Source organism: Zosterops lateralis (genome assembly GCF_965231275.1).
Source record: "Zosterops lateralis genome assembly, chromosome: Z".
In the NCBI taxonomy this organism is placed as follows: Eukaryota; Metazoa; Chordata; class Aves; order Passeriformes; family Zosteropidae; genus Zosterops; species Zosterops lateralis.
This window is the reverse complement of record NC_139800.1, coordinates 32459494-32484202: the sequence shown is the minus strand read 5'-3', so window position 1 is coordinate 32484202 and position 24709 is coordinate 32459494. Positions and strand designations below refer to the sequence as shown.

The 24709-nt window shown below is 34.1% G+C and overlaps 1 protein-coding gene across 8 annotated transcripts in view; it reads right to left on the bottom strand.

The window, feature by feature from the left end:
* CCDC171 (coiled-coil domain containing 171) overlaps positions 1-24709 on the bottom strand; it is a 158910-nt gene that overhangs the window by 43166 nt on the left and 91035 nt on the right. For 7 of the 8 annotated variants that reach the window (XM_083884191.1, XM_083884193.1, XM_083884190.1 and 4 more), the window contains 2 exons: positions 13095-13240; positions 10534-10588 (listed from right to left, as the gene is read on the bottom strand). In XM_083884191.1, the coding sequence (XP_083740317.1) occupies positions 10534-10588; positions 13095-13240 (201 nt within the window). Of the gene's footprint in view, positions 1-5258; positions 5366-10533; positions 10589-13094; positions 13241-24709 lie in introns of those variants that run through there. The other variant, XM_083884195.1, reaches the window with a different exon arrangement.

Here is a 24709-nt window from a genome sequence, read left to right as displayed (position 1 = left end):
AAGGTCCTCTACACATTTTTTGCACACATAGTGCACTAGGTTCAGGATATACAGTCCTATGGAACAAACATACTCTCTAGAGTGTTCTGTCAGCATGTGTAATTCTGGTCAGATGTTAACCTTGCTGAATATAACAAAATACAGTGCTTTAAATACACACACATGCACGCACAAACACACGCAGACACACTTGATTTACATTTTTATAGCTTATATATACACCAACTTTTCAGTGTCTTTGCTGCCAGTATGCACACAGATAAAAGAAAACATTAATGTGGATTAAGGTACTAAGAATTTATCAACATCAAACCACTAGTGTTTTGCCTTCTACCCTTCTGAACCATAGTCAATAGATCTAAATATTTTACTGCACCCTGGCCAATTCATTGTTTGATGTTTAAAAACTCAAACAGAATCAAAGAAAATTTATTAAATTTCAGCCCCCAAATGAGATACTATTAGCTTTGAAAGTCAAGTTTAACTGCGATATTGATGATTCTCTTTTTTCTGTGACAAAATTCACAAGGGAAATCCCTATGTCAAAGTACAAAAGCAGATTGCTAATACTAGGAGGGAAAAAACAATGTATAAGCAATGTAGGTATAATATATACACAATGCAGACAGTAGAAGTCCTTTTAACCCTATTAGTTTCAAACCCTCTATTTCAGTATTGGGGTCTGACACTCACTGAACAACAAAATATACACCCCATTTTTTAAATGGCTGCATTGTGGTAAATAAATGCCAATAATATCACTGCATCAGAAAAGTATGTATTAGAGTATGATTTTTGATATGAGGATTCACAATTAAAAAAACCAAACATTTTCTTGTTTGTAACTACTTGGACTGTAGAGAGTATATCTCATCATCAGTATGCATACAGAGAAACTGAAAATTAAGACAGACTTTTCCTTTGAAAAATACTCATGAGAGTTCAGGAAAAATTTTAAGAACAAAAGACTGGGTATATGCTGTACAAATATCACTGTATTGTTTCACTAGAAGTGAAAACATTCTAAGTTGCCTACCTATTCAAGGACTGGAAAGCTATAATGGCCATACCTGCATAGAATCATATTGGAGAGGCCAGATCTGTAAGAAATCTTAGTAAAGAATTAATTTAATAACTTCTGTCTATTGGCTTTTTGATATCCAGAAACAAAACAACTGGACCTGGGAAACTGTATTTATTTCCTCATTCTCTAGTGCAGTAAAAACAATACGCACATACAAACTTACATTACAGAACCACGAGGCAAAGATAAAATGGGTACTTTCATTTCTTTTTTAAAAGAGGGTTTTTTTGGAAGCTCAACAGGCAGAAGAATCCATCCTTGCAGTTAAGCTTTAAAATGTAATTTTCAGAGGTTTTTTGTATTTAATGACATTTTTTTCCTCCATATGAAATCTAAAGCAAGACCATCTTATCTGAAAGGTCTGCTGAAGCTAGAGAGCTTTATGTTAAAATCTAAACCACCTAATCAGCTAATCAGGCTTATTGCAATGATTAAAAATGTCTAGTGAAACCAGTTTCATTTCCCTATACTTTAAAATTAATTTAGAGAAAAATTATATAAATTTCTATTTACCCTAGGTTAATGAAGGCTTTGGCCTTTTCTGATTTTGGTAAGCATAACTTTAGCTGAGACTGTGGAAAGTTGCAAGAGTGATTTTATACAGAGTGCAGTTAAGTATTGTGAGAGCATACTTCTAAATGTGATCATTACATTTTTTCAGTTTAGATATATATAAACACTATCTGAAAACAAGCAAAATCGCAAATGGATCCACACTCTACTACAATCTCAAGGCATTTTAAAATAAAGAAGAGTGACTTATGACAGTGTTTAACTTTTTAATTAATTAGGAGAGCAACAAAGAAGACAACACTATAGCCACTCAATTTAAAATCAATAAAGTACTCATTAATTCAGATCAAAGCTGAAACTGAATAATAAACTGAAGTTACGTTATTGACCAAACCAAAGTGCAGAATTTGATGGACTAATTATACATGTCCAAAAATGAACTCTAAAATTTTCTGCAGCTCAATATAATAATAGTTTTGTCTACAGTCCATTCCAGTGCTCCCTTTGGTTTTTCTATGCACAGTTTGATGTGGTATATACAGTTATGCCAATAGAGACATAGTACTAAATGGTAGCAAGTAGTAAATGTTATTAGAATATGCTCAGCCCTTCCTAATGTCTTTTCCCAGCTGCTGTCTGACTGGTACAACAAACCTGAGATTTTGGGTTTTATTTTGTTCTTAATTCAATGCTTTCTTATGGTAAAAAGAAAATAAAATTATTTATGGATATAAAGGTCAGCTATATAGGAAAACATAAGTTCAAAGTTCACAAACTCAACATTAAAAAACCTCCCTTAATTTTGGGCTTTTTTTTCTTTAATTTCCTACTACTTTTTAAATAGCATATCATCTGCAATTTAAAGAGCAGAACTACAGACCTAAAGATCTACAGTAATTTGGTGATAAGCGAATGGAAAACAGTGATATAATGTGTTTGTCTTTGAGATGACCACATTGCTGATATAACAGAAGCTGCAAATACAGAAATCATTCTAGAAGAGTACAAGCAAAATGGTTTCTACCACACTGCTATGTGTTCTGCATGTGACATACAGCAGACAAAAATGAGTTTAGACGAAAGTAGAAGAAGAAAGTTCGAATGCAGTTAAAAGTAGAAGAAAACAGTTTGAATGCAAATCAAACTTAGTCTTAACCACAGTCTTGCAAGTATGTACCTTATTTAGCTGCATAGTGTCTGTACCTCCAGGACTGCATTGCGAGTGGGGGCCATATTATACAGTTTAAGAACACGCAAATCTATTGGACACAGTCCTTTGCCATGGGGAGCATTTTAACAGAAATAAGTTACAAAGAAACTGCTTTGAATGGGCAAGTCTTTGTTATAGTGTTATACAAATGATCACAGAACTAAGAAGAATAATAAAAAGTTATATACATTGTTGGATAGAATTAAAGCTTCATGAACACTTCCTATATTTTTCATGTTTAGTATGAATTCTTTAAGTTTTCTTACACAGGAGAATATACAAGAAGGAAGTTGCACCAACAATAATACTGAATAGTCTTGGTAACAGTAAGTAACTTCAAGTAAGTTGCTGATACAAATTATATTCCTCATGATACATTCATATACTTTGGGCTCTGTAGAAAACAGTGATCAACCTAAGTGTTATCCATTTAAGGGAACATAGACCCCAAATTATTTGCTGCAGGATTTGGCACAAGTAATATCCAAAGAAGTACATCTAACAGCATCCTGTCAGATCATACAGATCATACAGTCAATCTGTTAATATTGGTTGTGCTCAACACCAACGCGAGTCTGCTATGGAAGTAAGGAAATTACTACAAAAAGTGTATATTCATCTTATTGAATGAGGGCCTATATAATGTCAGATACAATATTTTCCATCAGAATGTTTCAGCAATCAAGGATTTCAGCACTCCAGAAGTAAAGATACTGCCTGTCGCAAGACTGTGTATCTTAAACTGAAAGCACTTTAAATCAAGCACCTAAAAACTGGAAAATTATAGATACAATTAGAAAGAAAACAAGGTGAGAAATGATATTTGGAACCAAATTAGTAAATTGAAGTGCAAAAACACCCCATCAAATCTTTCTTCCACGCACCCCCCCCCGCCCCAAAAGAGATAAAAACCTAACTACACCTAATCACAACATATTTTGCTTAGACAAGAGTGTCTTATAGGAGGAAAACAGTTGAATGGATACTTGTTATATGGCCATCACAGTTAGGTTTGAGTAGGCATTAAAAGCCAACAGATCATTGTACGTTCATTCTTCAAAAGAAGAAATACATCCTCAAATATAAGGGTCTGACTTCTTTAGATAGTGGAGGTTTAAATAGCATTTTGACGTACCTTAGTGTAGGTGGCCATACATTATTGCAATTAGTTATACTGAATTACTGAATATTTACCTGAATAGAATAACTACTGAAAAATTCTGTGTTAGCATACTGATTCAGTGACTATCCTTTCTGATTACTGCCATACAAATCTGTTTTAATTAAAAAACAAGTCATTTCACAGGTGGTTTCTAAGAGAGCATTAATTACTACATAACTGTAAGGAGACATATCTCATAAAACTGATGTTTTGGGGGTGCTTGGCTTCTTTTTTTTTTTTTTTTTTTTTTTTTTTTTTTTTTTTTTTTTTTTTTTCTTCTTCTTCTCTTTTCTTTTTCTTTTCCCCTTCAAGACTAGTCAAGATTATGGAAATTAATTTTCAGAGCAGAGTACCATCCCAGACTTACTTATACGATTAATTCAAGCTTTCTTATATTACTACATACACACACTACATGGTCTGTCGAGTAAGATATTCATCTGATCCAGAATTGGTTTTTTGCAAATGTTGACCACAGCACCTAAGCTTCTCTGTAGCTGCAAGATGTGCGCTATAATACATCCCTTATGAAAATAATTCAGTGACTTTGGGCTGAAAATGAACCTCTGTCTGGAGAAAATAACAGTTAACGTATTCAATAATTCCACAATTCTCCGAACAAGGATTTCTCCTTACTGAAGGCAAACTATACACAAGTATTCAGCCTTAAAAAAAACCCCAAAATTCACAAACCAGAAAAACAGAAACCCCACCTCAAACAACCAAAACAAACAACCCCCCAAATAAAAACAAAAAAACCCACCCGAAAACCAAAAGCTAAAGACAAACGAATCTTGAAATGAGTTTAGATATGTCCAAACTGAAAACAGTTAAGCACATGGATATGACATTCGGCAATGTCTTGTCTTTACTTTGTGAAGGATTTTAAATCCCTCATGAGCTGGAGTACCATTTTTAGCTTGGCTAGGTCAGAATGACACTGAACAATATGAGTGATGACACACTAGACAGCTATATGGACAGAGTTGTCATCAGCAAGCCAGCTGTGCTAACACCTGTATGTCCTGCACAACTGATCTTTAGGAACACGGATCAAGAAAGTCAGATTGCTAGGAGGGGAAACAAAAGTCATTCATCAAACAGTGAAATTTAGAAGCATACATTTGAGATGGAGGAGGAGAAAAAGTAATATTTTTACTTCATTTTTTTCTTACCACAGAGAAATAATAGCTGGTTTCCTATTGTAAACTTCTTACACAAATTATTTAGAATTTTAACAATCTAATTTGGTTTTCTTTGTAATTTTTTTGCATGTACACATACTCACTGTTTCAACAAGCTTGTGATAGGGTCAGTTGAGAATGACCCAAGACCACAGTGATGGACAGACTTTGAGCACACACACAGGCAGGTTCCACTCTTAATATTAATGTGTCTAACACAGAGAAAAACCATTGAGAGTTTCATTAGGTTAGGCAAAAAAAAAAAAAAAAAAAAAAAAAGATCTCTAAAACAAGGGCTTTTAAATCATTATTGAGATAACTAAATAATATGATGGACTATAGATCCCAGTTAACTGAGAGAAATGTGGCTGATGAGTATACCTGAATGTGTCAGGTCATATCTACTGGAGTCTGACTGAGACAGCTAACTTAAGTATCCTAAGTGTTCTCTTCTTCCAGAATCTGATCAATTTGTGGTCTCCTTGCTGCAACTAACAATTATTGCCACTTACACTGAGTGTTTTTACCGATGTAGTCAACTTGCATATGGACTTAAACCTATTGTAAATTAATTCCTTGCAGGACATAAAACTGTCATCATAAGGAAATGCATTTGATTGCTATGGACCACAACAGAAATAACAATCTACTGCTACAACCTTACTAACCCTCAAGTATTGAGGCCCTACCCCATCTCCAACTGTACTATAAAAGTGTATTATATGTGCTGTATTATAAAAACCCAAATGATTGAATTAGATAAAGAAAGATAGCTCTGTCTTTGTATTTTTACAAATATATAATGGGATGGATGATACAGTGCTCATATTTTTTTCAACTGATAGAATCATGGGACCCAGATCTCATAAACATACAGTTTATGGGCATTTCAGAGGAGACAACAGGAGTGGCAGCAAGGCAATGATACACAGCAGTGGAAGGACTTCAAGGCATGACTGCTGACAGGTCTGCATGGACGTTGTTTTGCTAGCTAGGATATGAACCTTTCAATCAGCAGAAATAAAGTGCACTACAGAAGTGGCCAAAGACTAGTTTTTCTGACCAAGTGTCAGAAGGAAAGGAGCCCACTGGATAGCTGCTTTGATCCCTGGCATGTCCCAAAGTGTTAGAATGAGTAGGTTGCTAACTGGTATTGGGAAAAACAGTGAGTATGCTGTATTCTATTAACCTGCTAAAACAGCCAAATCCTAAGCAGCCAGGATAGGCTGAAAACTATGATGGACTAAGCTTGTCAAGATTTTGATAGTTATGAATACAAACAGAAACAATTTTCTGTCACTGTGAAGGCTGGCTCACTAGAATGACTTCCCATGGTGGTGTGTAGCAGGCTAAATGTAGAGAACAGGGATTTAGGCACTCTGAAAAGGAGGCAGCTATAGCAGTGTACCAGGTGCAGCCTCTGTGAGGACAGGTGAGTGCAGGACAAAGTAGGTTCCAGACACATCTAGTTCCAGACTTATCACATGTCACAGCTAAGCCCCACAGACCTCCTGGCAGCCCCTCTGTGAAAATTAGTTTAAGAATGAGAAAAACCCACCATGCAGGGAGAGAAGAAAAACACTGAATATCAAAGAGAAGAAGTGGGGCAGAAACAGTTAAGGCACTGGACTAGGTATTTCCCCATAGCACAAAGAGAGGACTATCCTGGAGCATATATCCACACCATATTCCATGAAGGATCTCATGTCAGAGCAGGTCCAGGAAATCCTTCAGGATAGTTCCCAAAGGAATTGAAGTCCATGGAGAGTCCATGCTGACGCAAATATTCTTGAAAGATGGCAGCCCACATGGAGAGCCCACAGTGATGCAGGGAAACAGCATGAGGACGTAGGAGCAGCAGAGAGGAGTTGCTGTGGACTGACTGCAAACTTCTGTGCCTCACAGCATGAGCAGAGCACTCACAAGTGAAGCTGACATTAAAAGGCAGGGTAACGCTAATTTTTAAATTGGTTCTAACTCTCCAAATCTACTTCAAAAAAGAAATTAAAATAATTTTGCCAAGTCAGCTGTTTTACCTATGATGATAACTACTATGCAATATCTCTATCTAGAGACATTGCATAGTAGTTATCTCATATCTCATTCTGTTTTGTCCCTCTGTTCTCTTAAGGAGGGACTGAGGCAGCATCTGGGGGTGCATCTGGCTGCTGGCCAAGGCTAATCTAAAAAAAAAAACTCAAACTGAGGAGCAATACAAGGGGAAGGCCAAAGATTTTAGCAGAGATAGTGTAAAATTATTTTGTCCTCTGATGGGAATACAGATCACAGAATCACAGAATATTCTGAGCTGGAAGGCACCCATGAAGATCATGAAGTCCACTCTTAAATGACTGGCCCATACAGGGATTGAACCCACAACCTTGGCATTATTACCATAACTAACAGATGATTAACAACACATATTAAAGAATCCAGTTATAGAAAATAAATAGATCTTATGTCTCTCACACTGTTTATTCAACCAGAATGTTTAGAAATAAAGAAGAAATTAGTAACAGAATACAGTTCATCAGCAAACATAAGAAGGGTTTATTTATAACAAAAATAACCTCAACTTTTTAAGGGGAAAGTGTTTAAAGAAACAACTTATTTTTCATACATAAAAAAGGACTGTCCATGGCTTTTAAAATCAGACATGTTCTTAAATGATTTTTTTTTTTAGAAGGCTTTTTAAGAAATTCTTTGTGTTTGAACTTCAAGTAGATGGAATTTCTCTTCATCATTCAGTAAACTTTTATTTATTTCTGTTATCATTTTGCTATTACCTTTGGGTCATCTTCAGTATTTTGAAAATAAAACTGAACCAAACCATAATCCTCTTGAGGTCTCTATTTGTCCTTGGTGATATTCTGTTTTGATTTTTTTTATTTGTTAAAACATCCACTTTGCATTTAGTATTTGTCCATAATATTTAGATGGTATAAGATGAAGAAAGATCTCTTATTTTATTAGGAACTTGTGTGGAAATAATTCAGTTCCAGGAGTAGGATAAAGATAGCTAATGTGACATGACCCAGGGCAAGACAAAAAATAACCTTCTAAAGAACATCTTGTAATTTATGAAGGACATGAAACTAGTTGCTAAAAATGTTTTCTCTCTTGGCATATCCAGTGCTCAGGTTCTTCAACAGTTATGCTTCATTAATATTCATTAAGATTAAAAAGGTAGCTCCACAACAGTCTTGAAAGAATCATTCTGGGCACAAACATGCCCAAGCACATTTTGGTAAAGTCAAATGTGTGATATTAGATGCTCCATCCAGTCACAATGTGGGGCAGAAAGTGGTGTAAATGATCCCTGGTGTAGTGGTATATTAGAAGCATGCATAGAGATCATTTCCCTTGGCTTTGATTTCTCTTACTTCTGTTAGCTTAATGTTACACCTCGGTATACCCAAAGGGTGATCTAGTACCTACATTGCTGGCTTCTGGAATTCTTGTAGGGATATTATTCCTGAGTCTAACTAAGATTACTAAGGATGTCTGTAAAATCCCTCTGAGATCTATAGGTAAAAATTTAGCATTATGCATTAATAATACGGATCTTGAAGTGATGCAGTGGAATTTTGTGGATATTTGCTCATGAATACATCAACACAGAAATATCAAAACATTCAATTTCACACTCCTGTAAGTAAAACTGCAGCTAAAAGCAGTACTTTAACTACAATTGATTCTGAACTTTACCTGTTTTCTTTTGATTTCTTTCCTTAAAACAAAAGTAATTCCCAGAATTTCTAGTGGAGAAAGAAAGGCTTATGGTTCCTTTACTAGTATGTAATCCATTTCTTCATGTTCTGATTTTTTACTGTGTGAGAAACCCTTTAAGAACAACAGTATAAACTTTATAGTTTACACATAAGCCATGTCCACTAATGCTAGGTACTTAGTTACCGTTATGATGTAGAGTTTACATATCAGATACTCCCCAAGAAAAATCAATAATTTCTCTTTGTTCTTCTGGGAGAAATAGCATGTCAAATTTTGAATGATTTACAATCAATTTTTTTAGTTTCTGCTGAAAGGAGCATCTTGACATTTCTAATTCTTATGTTTTCCTTATTCTTTAGGTTGACAAATCAGAAAGGATAAATTATTTTGCTAATCACTAATGTGCTATGTGGGCCTAACAACTATGTACATCAAGAATTAAGAAGCAATACGGTAACTAAAATTTTCAAAAATAAGATTGCCATTTCTCATTAATTCATTGAATCAGTTTAATCAGTATTAAGCATGTGACCTTCTCTAAAGCCTTTGCCTGAACACTTCAATCCTTGTGCATATAACAGCATTGCTTTCAAAACCAAAATGTAACCTTGTAATCCAGAACAATAAATTCTGAATGCCAAGGACATTATAAGTATCTCTTTCTGCAAAAACACAACACTTTCTGCATGACATAAATTTTTAAGCTTAAAAGAAACCAGTATGAAAAAGATGGGAGCAAAAAGCAAGACAATCTCTACCAGCACAGTTTGCTGTAGCTAAAACACATAGTTTTATGTTCTGTCAATTTCTTGAAAATTATAGGAAAGAAAGACTTTAAAAAAGTATCTTAAAATTAAATTAGTTTTGGTGAAAACAGAAACTAAAATGAAGAATAGATTCCCATGCTGCTGTGAATTCAAGATGTGATAAGGGAAATTAACACTCCAAGGTAATAAAAACACTTGTTTTGCTCTGTGTTGCTCTAGACTAAAAACAGTTATAAAACAATCAACAACTAGAGCTATAGTTAAAAACACTCCTTTTTGCCTAAATAATTAATATACAGGCTTTGTTGAACTTCCAAATAATGCTATACCAGGGCAAAATTGTGTAAGTGAAAGAGACTACTTAAGTTTATTACTCAATTTAAAAAATGTTCTAAAAATATCATCAAAGTTTCTGACTACAGGTTACAACTTACTGTCTGTTCCTTATCTTTATTATGCATCAAAGTCTAAAGTAGCATGCACAAAGCCGTATGTTTTATGGCCACCATTCTTGTGACACCACCAAATGACCCCTGACTTACATGGCACAGACTTAACTCCACAGAAATTGTCAGCTGTTTGGATGTTCAATAGTCTTCACAAGGTAACTGGAAACAGCGCTCTTGGTGATTCAGGGAAGGAAAGTGGATTTTGTAGTAAGTTTTGGAGTTAGAAATAAAAGTTTGTGTACTACAAAATTGTATCTCATTTTACTAAAAATGAACAGTTTTTTAGGATAAAATAAGTTGAAGGTGGAAGTAAACTCTAAGAAAATTAATCCACCTTGCAATTTCTACTCCTCTCTTTCCCTGAGCAAAAGCAGTGGTAAAACTTTGATATGTTTAGAAATAGTAATCAGAAGAATCAATTTAAATTCTTACCTTATGAAGAGTGTCTTCTACAGCTTTCATATGACTAATGATCAGTTCTCTGTCTCTATTTCAAGAGAAAAAAAAAGATAGATCATAGAACTAAAACTCAACTGATTTAGAAATTAAATTTCTACTACTTTTTAATTATAATTTCTTTTCAAATAATTGTTAGTAACTCAAAGTAATTTTTTTTGTCTCTCCTTTTTATATCCCCGATGCAAACCTTAAAAAATAGTGCATGTACCACTATTTGGCATATTTACATATGTAATTTGCTTCTGTTGTGGACTATCAATTAAACTAGTTGTAAATATGGGCATATTAATGAACAACTATTGTGTTCTTGGAGAGTTTTAGATGTAAAAGGCATGTTGAATGGAGTCTTCTAGCAGGAAGAGAATACATTCTCGTACATTTCCAAAAGAAGTCTAGCCTAGTATCCTATCTTTACAATGGGAAGTTTGAAGAATGTAACAATTCTCTAACGCTGTTTTGTAGATTAGGGATTCAGTAAGAAAGAGCTCTCATCAGCTATGCTGTCATGAAAAACCTTGGCCTCAATTCATAATTGACAGAAGTAGAATTTAAGTTGCATAACACCGTATGACTAAGGAGAAAGGACAGCATAACCAACAAAACACTATAGGAAGTCAAATGGAATCCATGCCAGAAAATTGGAAAATCTGATTCATCTCAATATTCCAGGACTGTCTCTTATTTTGCCAGCTATATGTATATTTTGTTTGAGCTTCCACAACACCTAAACCAGAATCCATAGAATCAGCATGATTTAGATTAGAAAAGACCCTTAAGATCTCTGAGTCCAACAATTATCTCAGCACTGCCCTGCCACTAAACTATGTCCACAGGGGCCAGTTCTACACATTTTTTAAATACATCCAGACTAAATTTACTTGGGAGAACAGACCAAGCCCAACTTCACTACAACCTCCTTTCAGGTAGCAACAGAGATAGAGAGCAATAAGGACTTCCCTCAGCTTCTTTTTCTCCAGTCAAAATCATGGCATTCTTCCCTATGGAATAATGGCTGCTTTCTCATTACTTGATTCATACTATCATAACAGAAATTACAGAAGAGTGGTCTGAAGAATAGAACTGGCTTTTACATTCCTAATAAAACCACATAGATTTTTCTTTTTTGAGGATCCCACGTTTCTTTGGACTAGATTGACAGGGTACTTGGTTGCTGGCTGTGGTTAAACCACAATACATAGAAATTACCAAAAGACTACTGTATTTTTGTCAGGTTCCCTGTTTCAGACACTTTTATTAATATTGCTTCTTACTCAGGAGGAAAGTGGAAAGAACTGCTAGCCACCACTAAAACAAAATCAAGACAGCCATTCTCAGAACAAGCTAGACATCTTGCTGTCTTTTACAGCTCTACAAAAATTTAGGAAATAAATTGAAAGACACCCATGCATTGCCTACAGGCACTTAGGTCATGGAATAGATATTAAAATAAGATTTTCCAGATAAGACCAAAATCTATTTACCTGCTTTGCTTACATGTTCTGAAGGAAGAAAATGACACTTGCACTTGTTATGAAGAGTTGGTAGAACAATAACTGGTTTGGGAGTTTTCACACTAAAAAAACCTTTTCTGAATATAAGAATGGCCATAGGGAATGATCCTTACTGGAGTGCATAAAATAGGTTGAGGCAGGGTGAAAAGGAGAAGGCTTTTGAGAATATATCCTTCTTTGGGTCATAATCTGCTTTGATACACTTATACCAAATAATATTTGTCATTTTAATTAGCTTGTTAAACATATCACTGATAATTATATTAATTACATTATTTTGCTGCTGCATAAGCCCCGTATAGCTTCTAAGCTATTATTCTTCAGGGGTCAAATCTACCCCAGGTATAATGAGAAATTTTAATTTTAAATTGAACCTTTTTTAAATCTTGGCCATGGACCAATAATATTCAAAGTGCATACCACTGTAACAGCAATAGATAATAAAGTCTGAAAGGATTTATAATTTTATCTGACTATACAACTCTAAGAGGTTAGTAATAATCTCATTCAAGTCAATGGAACAGCTTTTGACTACCAATACTTTCAAAAATGGTCCCTGAACATTTCCTTCCACTCTTCAAGTTATAGTATAAAAAAGCATGGGGCTTACATCTAAATCCAAAACTCTCTGAAATCAGCAGAAATATCTATACTTTTCCACAGAAAAGCCTAGGTCCAAAATCGGTTTCAGCCCCTTTAGAACAATCATTTCTTAAACAAATAGAATGTGAAAGATCTACCAAAGAGATGTTGTCAAATCAGTTCGGTAATTGGCATACAAAATGCTTATGCATTTTGGACCAAGAATTTGTAGCACTATTATGGGATAACTACAGAAAACATAACATGTAGTATCTTGAACTAACAGTTTTCTTTTTTGAAGACTATCACTGAATTTCAAAGAGAGGCAGATGTACTTTTGTTTTCTAGAATTACATTAGTCAAAGCTAAAACCCTGTGCATGAAAGTAAGAATTGATCTTTTGTCTGTTTTAAGTGATCTCCCCGAGGTCTCAGTGCTCACTTGGCTGCCATGCAGAGGGCACTCTCTGCATCACGGATGCTCTCGCTCAGTCGACGCTTGTCCTGCTCCAGCTGGGTAAGAAGTCTATTTTGCTGACGCAGAAATCGATCTCTTCTTCTCAACTCCACTGTTGCCTCAGAGAGACTCTGCAAGCAGATAGAAAGCAGAGTTACCTGTCAGCCCAAATAATTAACTTCAGTTTATGCCATAGGCTATTAAACAAAGTGGAAAACAGACTGACTGTGTAGTAGATTTGGACCATTGCATACTAAGGTTTTATGAATTCTCTAGCAAAAACATTACTGACTCAGAACCCCCCAGTTTTTAGTATATTGACTGTGTACAAATATATTCATAAAATAAAATGATTTTTTGATCAAGCAGGGAGATAAAGTATGCTTCAAGTACTATATTTACAAATACCAGATCTAAAAATGAAGGAAATAATCAAGAGGACAGCGTTAAAGAAGACAGAATATTCTCAAAACTTAATTTAAAATAAACATTAAAGAAATGAATTCACAAAGGAAGGGGATAAACACAGAAGCATTTATTTAAATATCAGCACTGTTCAGAAATTTCAGTAGAATAAATAATCTCATATCCTCCGGTAGTGCATCAAATACAATGTGTTTTATGGGGATTTCACTATTTTAACATTAGTTTCCCAATATGCAAAATAGAATGTGTGTTTTTAAAACTTTTCTCTCTGGCTTGGAATTAACACGACATTTGATTAATCCAGATTAATCCAACACATGAAAAATAGCACACAGGACTAATTAATACAGAACCTGGCTGGTTGCTGCTCCTTTCTGTTGGGATAAATCAATACATTTATAGACTGCAGTATTAATAATTTGATTTCATACTTTGTTACATGTTACTTACAGCTGTTAATTGCCTTTTTAGAAAGAAATAATAATAGGTGGTTATAAACATTCTTTTACGCACTGCGTATTTCCTGATGGATTCTAAAATATAGAAGAGAAGATTGCATAGCAAGACTGAGCTCTTGCACACCTTTTTTCAAAATTTATGGGTATATTTTCTGCTTAAATTCTAAGAATGCTCTGCACAATCTGTACTCCGTACTTGTCCTAGACCATGCAACATGGAGATGTACTATGCCGTGCATGAGTATGAAGAACAGGATATACAAAGTGCTGATAAAAATTTGGAGGGTGCTGAAAGCTTAACTAATCTGAAGAAATTTCAGACCACTTTAAGGGTCAGAGGCATTTCAAAAAGCATTATGATAGAGAAAATGCCTATAAAATAGCAATCTACAGCATAGGAGTGCATAGTCCTACAAAATACACTGTTATCTGTGGACTGGCATAAATCTTGTAACATTCCTAAAGAGAAAAGGCAACCAGTTACTTCAATGGTGGTGTATTTTGAAGGTATAGCACCATTACTTGAACTCTTGTTCAGGAATTTTGAAAATTTAGGCTGAAAATAATCATGACTGTACCAAAAAAAAAAAAAGTTTAATTAAGAAACCTAACCCCAGAAATGTTAATGTTATTCTTGTTCAAATGACTCCAGGTTGAATAATTCTATTTTTACTCTTATGTCCTTATTTTCAATAAACAATTTATATATTTCCCCTAAGAAAAGATAAATGCACAGATAGCATTCATCCACTGTACAAGGATATTCAAAACCAGAAGTCTTGCTTTCGAAAATGCTACCCTAAAGCCACTGGCAGCTATCAAAGCCCTGTCTAAACAGATGACTTCATGAATTATCAGATTTTCAGAAATTTTATTTCCAAGAACCCAAATGTGAATTAGCATGGATAAGAAGATCCAGCTCTAATTAAAAACAAACAAACAAACAAACAAAAAGCACACAAAAACCAAACAAACTTTTTCCAATTATTGTATTTACTGTTTGCTTTCAACATTGAGGAAAGAGTCCTGAAAACCACATCAAGTAACCCCCTGTCCATATTCCCAGCTTTGAAAAATAGACTGTATTTGAACACAGTCTCTGTTACCACTATTTGGTCCAAGCCAGCTTCCCACCTGACTGAAAAAACTGGTTTTACGTAGTTTCTGTTAGTATTTTGATGCAAGAAATTTCAGATGTAGATGCTGTTGAATGGATTTTGGCCTCAAGATCCTAGCAGTCTAAAAGAGTAGAGAAAGACAGGATAATAGGAACATTATGCATATTTATTTCATTTTTATTATAGCTATCCATCTGCAGGGGCTGAAGATTTGTTGGCTCCTACATAAATCTTTAATTGCTGACCAGAAACAGTGAAAAGATCCACTAGCTAAAATCTTCTGTGAGCTGCTAATTTAGGTTACTCATTGCAAGCACATGACTATTAACAATGCAATAGCAGGGCCTAACTTTTTAAAGGGACATGGTCAGCAATCCACACTAACTGATGATGAAGCAATATAGAAATGGTTAAATCAAGTATCTCACTGCAAAGCTGCTCTATTATATTCAAAAAAGAACCCCATTATTTACAGAAATCTCTAAAGGATTCAGACTTTATATGCTAGTAATATTGTAATATCTAAGTAAAACAGAAACTGATTTTAGCACTCTGAACGCAGTTTCAGCAATTACTTGAAGTTTCTTGATACTGTGGGTTAAAGTCAAGCCTTGAAAATGTTCAAATACAGTGTGGTGTATTATATAATGGATGGTAAGCCTATTTTTTTGCTTCTTCAGATTGATCTAATTAAAACCCTTGATAAACTTTATGGACTCTAATATTTCCAGCTGAGTGACTGAAACCAAGAGGGTGTGCCTCAAGGCAGCAAGGCAACAATGATAAGCAGCAGGTTAGCCACTAATTTCTCAGCTAGGGTAGATTGTGAAAGTGTGATGTTCTGATATCCAAGAAAGTGTTCAGGAGAGAATAGGATAAATCAAGTTTAATAACTCTGCTCCTAATTGTTCCCTCAATGCTCCACTCTAATTACTTGGAGAACTCTCCTGACTGTCACCTGATATTAAGTTGTTGGAGGCTGAGTGTGGAGCAGTGAGATAATCAATAAACATTTAGTGGGGAGAAGAATGAAGATCCTGTTAAGCAGTGGGAACCTGCAGCACCCAAAGCCCTTCTGCTCATGAGAAAACCTATGGGAGAGCCATAGTGATTGCAAAGCAATAATCCAAAGCACTGGTTTTAGGCTTTGAGGCCTTTAGGCAACAGTACATTTGAGAAAAAAAGGTTAACACGGTCACCCTAATTACAGCCCATTTTCACATTCTTCATATATAAGCAAAGACAAGCCAATTAGGTAGAAAGGAAGATAAGGGAAGTTTTATTTGTATACTAATTAAACCCCTGATGAAATTAAAGGAAAAACATACAGCTCTGTAATTGTGTCTGAGAAAGGTCACTCCAGGTTCAGTTATCAGAAAAGCACAGCCTTGAGATATTTCACTTAATCCACAATATAGCCCTTATTTTGCCCCCCAGGTCTTAGTATTTACAAAAATAAGAAAATTTCACAACCAGATAATGCATTTATCTTGAAATGTTTTCTGTGGACAATTACAACTGTTAGAAAGTTGAGGCTAACTATGATAAGAAGAATGAAGGTTTTAAAAACCTAGTATGTTTGCACATAGTTCTGTGAAGATGCTGAGCTTTCACTTTCAAGTAAAGTGATTCTGAACCAACTTAGAAGCTAAACTCCAATTTATTAACATTCTGTACAATGCCAGTTACCTGTCTTTCTCAGATTTTTTAGGCATTCAGGTGCTAATTCAGACATCACTGCACTCTTTTCTCTCCAGTCTACCAAAATCTCATATATCAGTTGAGTTCTCATCAGAATCTTCAAAAAGAGGTTTTTTTTAGAGACATTTAGATTTAGACCTTTTTTTCCCTCACAAATTAGGCATGAAAATTTTGTTGAAGAGAACAGCAAGCAACTGATAGCACTGAAGAAAAATCTCACTGGTTGTCTGTTGGTTTGGTCCTTCCACAAGCTTCCTTTAACAAGTTTAGGTTTTGCAGTAAGGATTCTTTTTATTCAAAACCCATTATAAAAAGAAATTAAAGTTTAATATTGTCATTCTTTACACATAAAAAGGACTCTATTCAAAAGATAACAGATGGACAGTCACTCTAGATGAACAATGACAGTCATACAGTTTAAATTCATGCAAAACATGCGTGACATATTTATACTGAGATGGTATTTTCCAAGATCAACTAAAGCTAGATCAAACTGCTTAGTAAATTAGATTTAAATTACACAGACACAACACAGCAGTACAAAATATGCAAATACACTGCACTATGCGTATAATGAACTCATTTGTGAAATTGAAGATTTTCTCTTTCAGATGAAGTTTCATATGTATGTTCTCTATTTAGATGCAAAATACTACTTTTACAAAATACATTCTGAAAGCTGTCCTACACTCACGACTAACAAAATTTCACAATATAAAGAAGTATAGAAAGTTTAGCCAGCATCCATTTCTTCACCAGTTTAAACATATTTCCCATTATCCTTGTTGGCAAACAATGATCTCTGAGTGGCCCTCAGAATTCTACAAGTAATCTAGAGAAGTCTGCAGTTTCAAATGGTTCAAATCCAACAGGTACGACAAGCTACATTAATATTTAATGTTTACAATATTTTTAGTGTGCACCACTACAATGCAAACCAAATATGTCAGCTCAAACTATACAGCTGAAATTCCACAGGATGTTTTTTGAAAAGAATCTTTATTTTATCAAGAGGAAATAAAAATTATGCTTCTTCTATCAAAATAGTGGGTTAAAAATCTTAAGGAAAAAAGTTCTGTGACAAAAATAAAAACTTCATAACTGAGACTTCTCATCAATACTTAAAAAACATTAAACGCATCTAAGAAGTACCTGAAATAAGATTAATTTACACTTCTCACATAGAAACTATCAAGATACTATATCTGGATTCTCTGCGTTTTTCACAGTGTCTGCAGTAGTGTCTTAAAACAGTTTGAAATGAACTCCATGTGGCTGATCTGCTCCTGCAAAGAAGAACTGAGGCTGATCACCCATGACATCCCTTCAAAAACAAATGCTTTCCTATGCCCTTTAAATTTTGCTAGGAAAAAAAAATGTGAATGCTGAAAAGGACACTTGAATGAGCTGTATCTGCATTGCAGAAAAAACCAACTATTTTTTTCAACCTCTTTGCTACTGGACCTTCATGCTGACAACAACAATTTTTTCATATGCTGGCACTGAGAGAAAGAACATACCTTATGACTCGTCTCTAAGGATATATAGCATATATATAGTATATATATAGTATATATACGCTATATATGTATATTATATATATATATGAAGTATATATATATATAAAGTATATATAGTATATATATAGCATGGAAGCAATTAAAAATAGTTTACAGATCTCAGTATATCTAACAAGGTGCAAAATTCACTTCATGACTGTGTTATAACCTTGTGTAATGAGGTCACAGAGCATGTGTAGGTCCACTAAGCAAAACAAATACCAACCAGCACAATCATTTTAATAAATAACTAACAAAATACTGGTGCATTACAAGATACTTGCAGGCATATTTTCACATTTCTAACACAATATCAGATACAATTGCTTGTGATTGTTTTATATGGAAAACACTCATAATATCTGAGTACGCACTATGGTTTATCCAAATCAGTACCAAAAATGTCAAGCAAACATCAAAAGACGAATATGAGTTAAATGTCCGGACATGTAGCCCTAAAAACAGTTGTGATATATGGCTACTGTACAAGATCTAGAGCCCAAGTATTAAGAGACATTTAAATGAAATTTTATTTGAGAGTCATTCAATAGATGAGGTAGGGAAAACGCACACATTGACTTTTTGCAAGAGATTTTTCTTACAAAAGTCACTTGAAATTTGAGGCACTCATGTAATGAAAGCAAATGACATTCATTACCCATGGACATGTAGACAACAGTTCATTTATTGACAGAAACATAGCCCTTAGACATCCAAGCAAGTTTAGGTACCTCAAACATCTCAGCTTCAGTGATTCAGGCTGTGCCTCAAAGACTTACAGCTACGTTTACTATCTTCTTGCCATAGTGCAAACATTTCACAACAGAAAATCTATTCTGATCAACAAGAAAGGAATCTATTTTTCAACTGCATTAGCTCAAGATGTTTAGCAAAGAATGACTGAAAATGCTTTGTGAAGTAATTGAGTTGTGTATGTTTTAAATTTATTGTGAATTAAAAGTTTAGTAATTTAAACACAGTAGCTTTTTCTTAATAATTTCACACAATAAAATCTTTTCCAGAGGACACATCATATGCTCATTCAGCTTCAAAGTAAAACTAAACAAAACTTTTAAAGTGAAGTAATTACAAAATATAAACTTCCCACACACAGCCTAGATCCTCATGGACTGTTGAAGGAGACCCTTTTGATTAAGAAGATACACTGGGCCTTTCAAGACATACACTAATCCAATAATTGAGACCTACTTTTAAACTGTGTTTTGGAAAACGATAAAGTACATGATAAAATTTATGCACATTATAATTTAGAAATTTTAATCATCTCCTAAGCTAAGTGAATTATGTTAGTATTACTGGAAAGCTGCAGAAAGGGATTATATCACTTAATAGACCAAATATAATTTTGTAAAAACTCAGGCTTTATCACTATGAGTTTTAAGAATAATCCTTGAAGTTAAGTGAGAATAAATTTTTGGAATCACATGCATGGTTGCATGAGTACATTCACTCCTTTTTCAATTTCTGACACACTACCTCAGGACTGATGTTTCTTTTTTCTCCTTAGAAATGTAAATTTCTCTCCCACCACAGCATTCAGCCCTTCGCAGTCACAGACTAGAAAACACCCTGCTATCTACTACTATACATACTAGATTTCCTGTGCTTTGGCATTAAGTGCCACCAAAAAGTGGGGTTTTTCACTGTTACACTTTCTACCCTGGTAGACTGTCAGCTGTATAGCTGATACAGTTCCAAGGTTTGAAAAAGATGGTTTACACTTGGATTACATTGCAAAATATGACTTTTCATAACTGCCATGCACCTGTAAATGAGGCACTAATACTACAAGTAAACTCGGATGCTGCTCTGTAGCACTGCTCTCTGCAATACTGTTTGCTACACATTATCTACTTGTGCACATTAGAGCACAAGACAAAAACACAACCAGTACTTAGACTTCATCTTCCCTTTAGAAGTGAAAATTTATCAAATGTACATAAATACAAATATTTAGCTGTGCATCTATGAGGACACAACATATTGCAACAAATATTGTAGCCTCTCTCATCTATCACAGCTTCAAACCATCTGTCTCTGATCATGTCCTACTGGTCTCAATGATCTTTCATTACCAGTGACATTTCTAAGCCCTGGAAGAGATTCTTTTAAGTTCTCAAGAAATATTTTTTCATTAGATTTGTATCAGAAATTTGCTTAGACTATTTCTGTATGGTAACAGTCAGTTAAAACAATTAAGAAGAAGAAATAACAGCAATAAAATATTAACAGAGTCAACAATTTATTTACAAAGTAAATAAACACAATTTAATTCCCCTTGCTATTTAAAAAGGAATAAGATCTGAAGTTAGAGGCATCTTGACACAGACAAAAAGTCATCTGAGTTAGGTTAAATGACACAATGTTCTGCTTCAGAATTAAATTTGAGAAATAAATATTATGGTACCCTGTCTGTCTTCTCTTCAGACATTGGTTCAAAAAATGGGAATACTAGGCGTCTTCAGAACAGTTTCAAGGAAACTTCTAAACAGAACTTAAGGTTCAATTCTGAGTACAAAAATATACTGCCCATAACCTGAATAAATGGTCACCCCAGCTAAGATTTTTGCTACTGCAGCTTATTCTGCAGCCCTTTATTGGAAGAGGCTGCTGCACAATTGCACCAGATACAAGTGCATTAATGTGAGCTATCACATTGAGAAGTTAGGGGGAATGCCAGGAATGTCAATTACTGTCACAAAAAGGTTTGGTCTAGCTTCAGAAATAATTTTCCATTTTCTTTAATTAATTAATTAGAAAAATACCTTTTTTTAGCACAGCACTAACATTAATGTGGGCTTCACAAGATTTATCACTTTGTATAGTTTACATTCAAATACTGCATTCCCCTTCAGAAGAGTTCTGACCAAGCCATACATGCAACGTGTAAGTGTTTCCACAGAGCCCCAAATGTTATTTAGTGCATGAATGTTTTAGTTATATCAGTCCAGCCATATCCTGTATGACATACTCGCAGAGAGAAAACACACATACTTGATTATCACTTTTACTTTTTAAACCTCAATAAAGTAAGAAAGAATTGATAAATATGTAATTTTATATTAAAAGGTCTGCTCTTCAATACAGGTAAGCCCTATCTTTCAATTCATTAAAAACTGGAGAGTAGTCATCTTAGCAGAAAAAAAAAAAAACAGATACAGTAGAACAAAATTTAACTTACATAAAAGGCAACTTTTAAATCATTCTATTGAAAAAGCATCAAAGATATATTACATCCCAATATTCGCTAAGGAGATCAAAGTGCTATAAAGACATATTGATTATATGTCTCACTTCCTTCTGGATGTGCTTTGAGTCATACCAAGTGCCAAATGAGAACACAAGGCTTAAAAAAGAGTAAGTTTCCTGAGAATGGCAAATACAGATCCTGCAACAGGGAAATTAAACAGCAACAGTGATAAGTCATTGCAACTGTAAAACTTCAATTATTATTTATATTTTTCTCTCTAGGTACATTTCCTAACTATAAGACAAAATGGCACTATGATGGTACAAAACTTGGAAAGTTACCTGCTTCGCTCACCTACAGAAATGACAGTAACAAATATGTCTATCACTAGGTGATACCACACAACCAAAATTTTAGTAAATTATGATTAACTTTTTCTAAGAACACTGATTTCTTCATTCTCACACCTGAGAAAATTTTATGTATAACAAAAAAGTAGTATTTATAAACGAAATATGGGGACTGCTACTTAGAATTGAGAATCTTAATGTTGTAATTTTTTATTGAAAAGTCCACAGACAAAAAACCCCAAAATACTAACAAACAAAACCACCAAAATACAACAACATTTAAGGTAGTTTTACTTTAACTAGAATGAATTGGAAACATTTTAAAGTCTTTTTAACTGACAAGCAAAAAGATGTAGCAACAAGAACCTCACCAGATTTCTCATAAATACATATTGTAAAAGACAACACAACAAATTAGGCAGCATAAAATATGATTTCTGTTTTGAGTTTGTTGCCCTGCTATAATTGTGAAGAGCTTCCATGTTCTAATAGAAGAGAGCATAGGTACATATTTTGGAAATTGAAATTGGCATAAATTTTGAAAAACCTTCCCCTTGAAAATCATTGAATACCTAATGGAGTGTCAAATTAAATTAAAAGATCAAATTATATGAAGGATAGGCCTGGCTGCTGTCACAGCATGCAGCCAAGGGAATACAGGTGCAAAGAAATGCATTTCTTGTTTTAGTCTTATGCCAGTTAGATACATACTTAATTATATACCAACAGTTTAATTATATTTCAATAGCTGTTTGAAAGATTTTACTTATGGTTTGACAAGAAGATATAAAGATATTTGCAGAATTAGTTGCACACAAAGAGAAAGGAAGAATATGGGAAAACATGACTAAGGTGAAAAGTGATGAGGCCCTGGAGATATCCTAGATAATCAGCATCAAAAAGCAAATCTACATATAAAGAACTTCTATATCAAGATATAGAACCTGTATAGTAGGAAGTCCGACACATTGATATCTGTACAACAGGAAAAACAGGGTATAGAACACCTTCTTCAAAAAATCACATGCTGTTTTAAAGATCTATTGAACCCCTCTGCACATTTCAAGGTAACACAGTTACTTTGTAGTTGGTCCAATAATATAACAAAGATCTCCTAGGCACTGGATTTACCAAGAAGCCTTTCAGTATTTTTCAGTGAAAACTGAAAGATAGTTGAAGGTCTTGAAATAACAGGGATAACTGGTATGTAAGTACGTATGCTTAATACCACATGCTGTAATTATACAGTAATCCCATTTTTCTTCCAAATTACTTGTCAATAAATCTTTCTCACTGCACTATAAATTCCAAGGTCATGGACAGAGGTATTTATTAGTATAATTACAATGCAGAAATAAAAACATTAAGCTTTTAGATTCTGATATTGTTCCATTTATTCTCTCCTTTCTCTAAGAGGGAAGTAAATAGTTCCTAAAAATGGAATAGCCAGAAAATACTGGAAGCTACTTTTAAAAGACTAGAAATATGCTGGTTCGTGCAATTACTTTGTTTAAGTTATCTTTTCTCTTTATCTAAACTTTGAAAGAATGTCAAATTTATCCTTTTTTTTAATACTTTAGTGCAGCAAACAAACTCAGGACCAAAAGTATTCTCTGAAATAGGCAATGTTACTACACTATTAACACTAAAGCACTCTGGATTTCACTGTGTGCCAGTCAGTCATATATTGGACCAAAAATCCCAAGGTCTCAGCCACCTGCTGAGAAGTAACTTGCAGTCCAATTTTGTGGACTCTTGTTTTCACCATTTCATTATTCCTAGGCACCAATCTATCTGTCTTGCTTACTTGCCTTATTCCACAAACCACCAGAAGGGCATTTAAGTGCATGACTCAAAAAGTGACTGTTGAAATGAGACTACTGAATCAGACTAGCATGAACAAACTTACTCCATAATTTTCTGGAGAAGGGTAAACCTATTCTTACCTGAAACTTAACTCCTGGTCATAATTAGCTTTCAAAGATTAACTAAAGTGATGTTACATAATCATTACTTATTCCAGTGTTCTATCTCAGTGTCTAAGTTACGTACAAATTGATTTAATGCTGAGAGCATTTCCTCAGAGTTATCTTAAACTTTTCAGCAAGTTAAAAAGAAAGAATGATTTTTTTATTACTTAGGGATGCTTCTTCTTATTTATTAGGTAAATAATGTTTACATCTGATTAGATTGAACATGTAATACATTGCCAATTACTTTCATTCTTCTTCCAATGTAAAGCAGCAGCAATTTGGATATAATTTTACCATTTCCTTGCAATATTAAGGTAGTAAATAATATACCTGAATAATATTCTTAATGCCAACCAATAAAATATTGCATAGGGGCATAATTTAGGAAAAATAAAATCTTCACCTGGTGTAAATACATGTTCAAATTCCAATGTAAAATCTTAACATTGCTCAAAAATTAACTATTTCTGACATTCAACTTATAAAACTGGACAAAAGAGGAAATGCAAAGAAATGAAAGAGAAACACAACAGTAATGAAGAAACCCTTTCAAATAAGAACTTTCAGTTGAATTATGGTTGTATGACTTATACTACAGTATTTTGCATTGTTCCATTGACCTTCATATCAAGGCAAACAAATAATGAGTTCATAATCACAAATTTTAACTTTATTCTTCCTCCCATTCTGGTCATTACTTACGTATTTTCCAGAAAGCTGAACTGAGAACCTGCTGAGGGAACAAAAATCCAATTCTAACAGACAGAAATCACAATCTTCATCTGAATCTAATGAATTCAGATA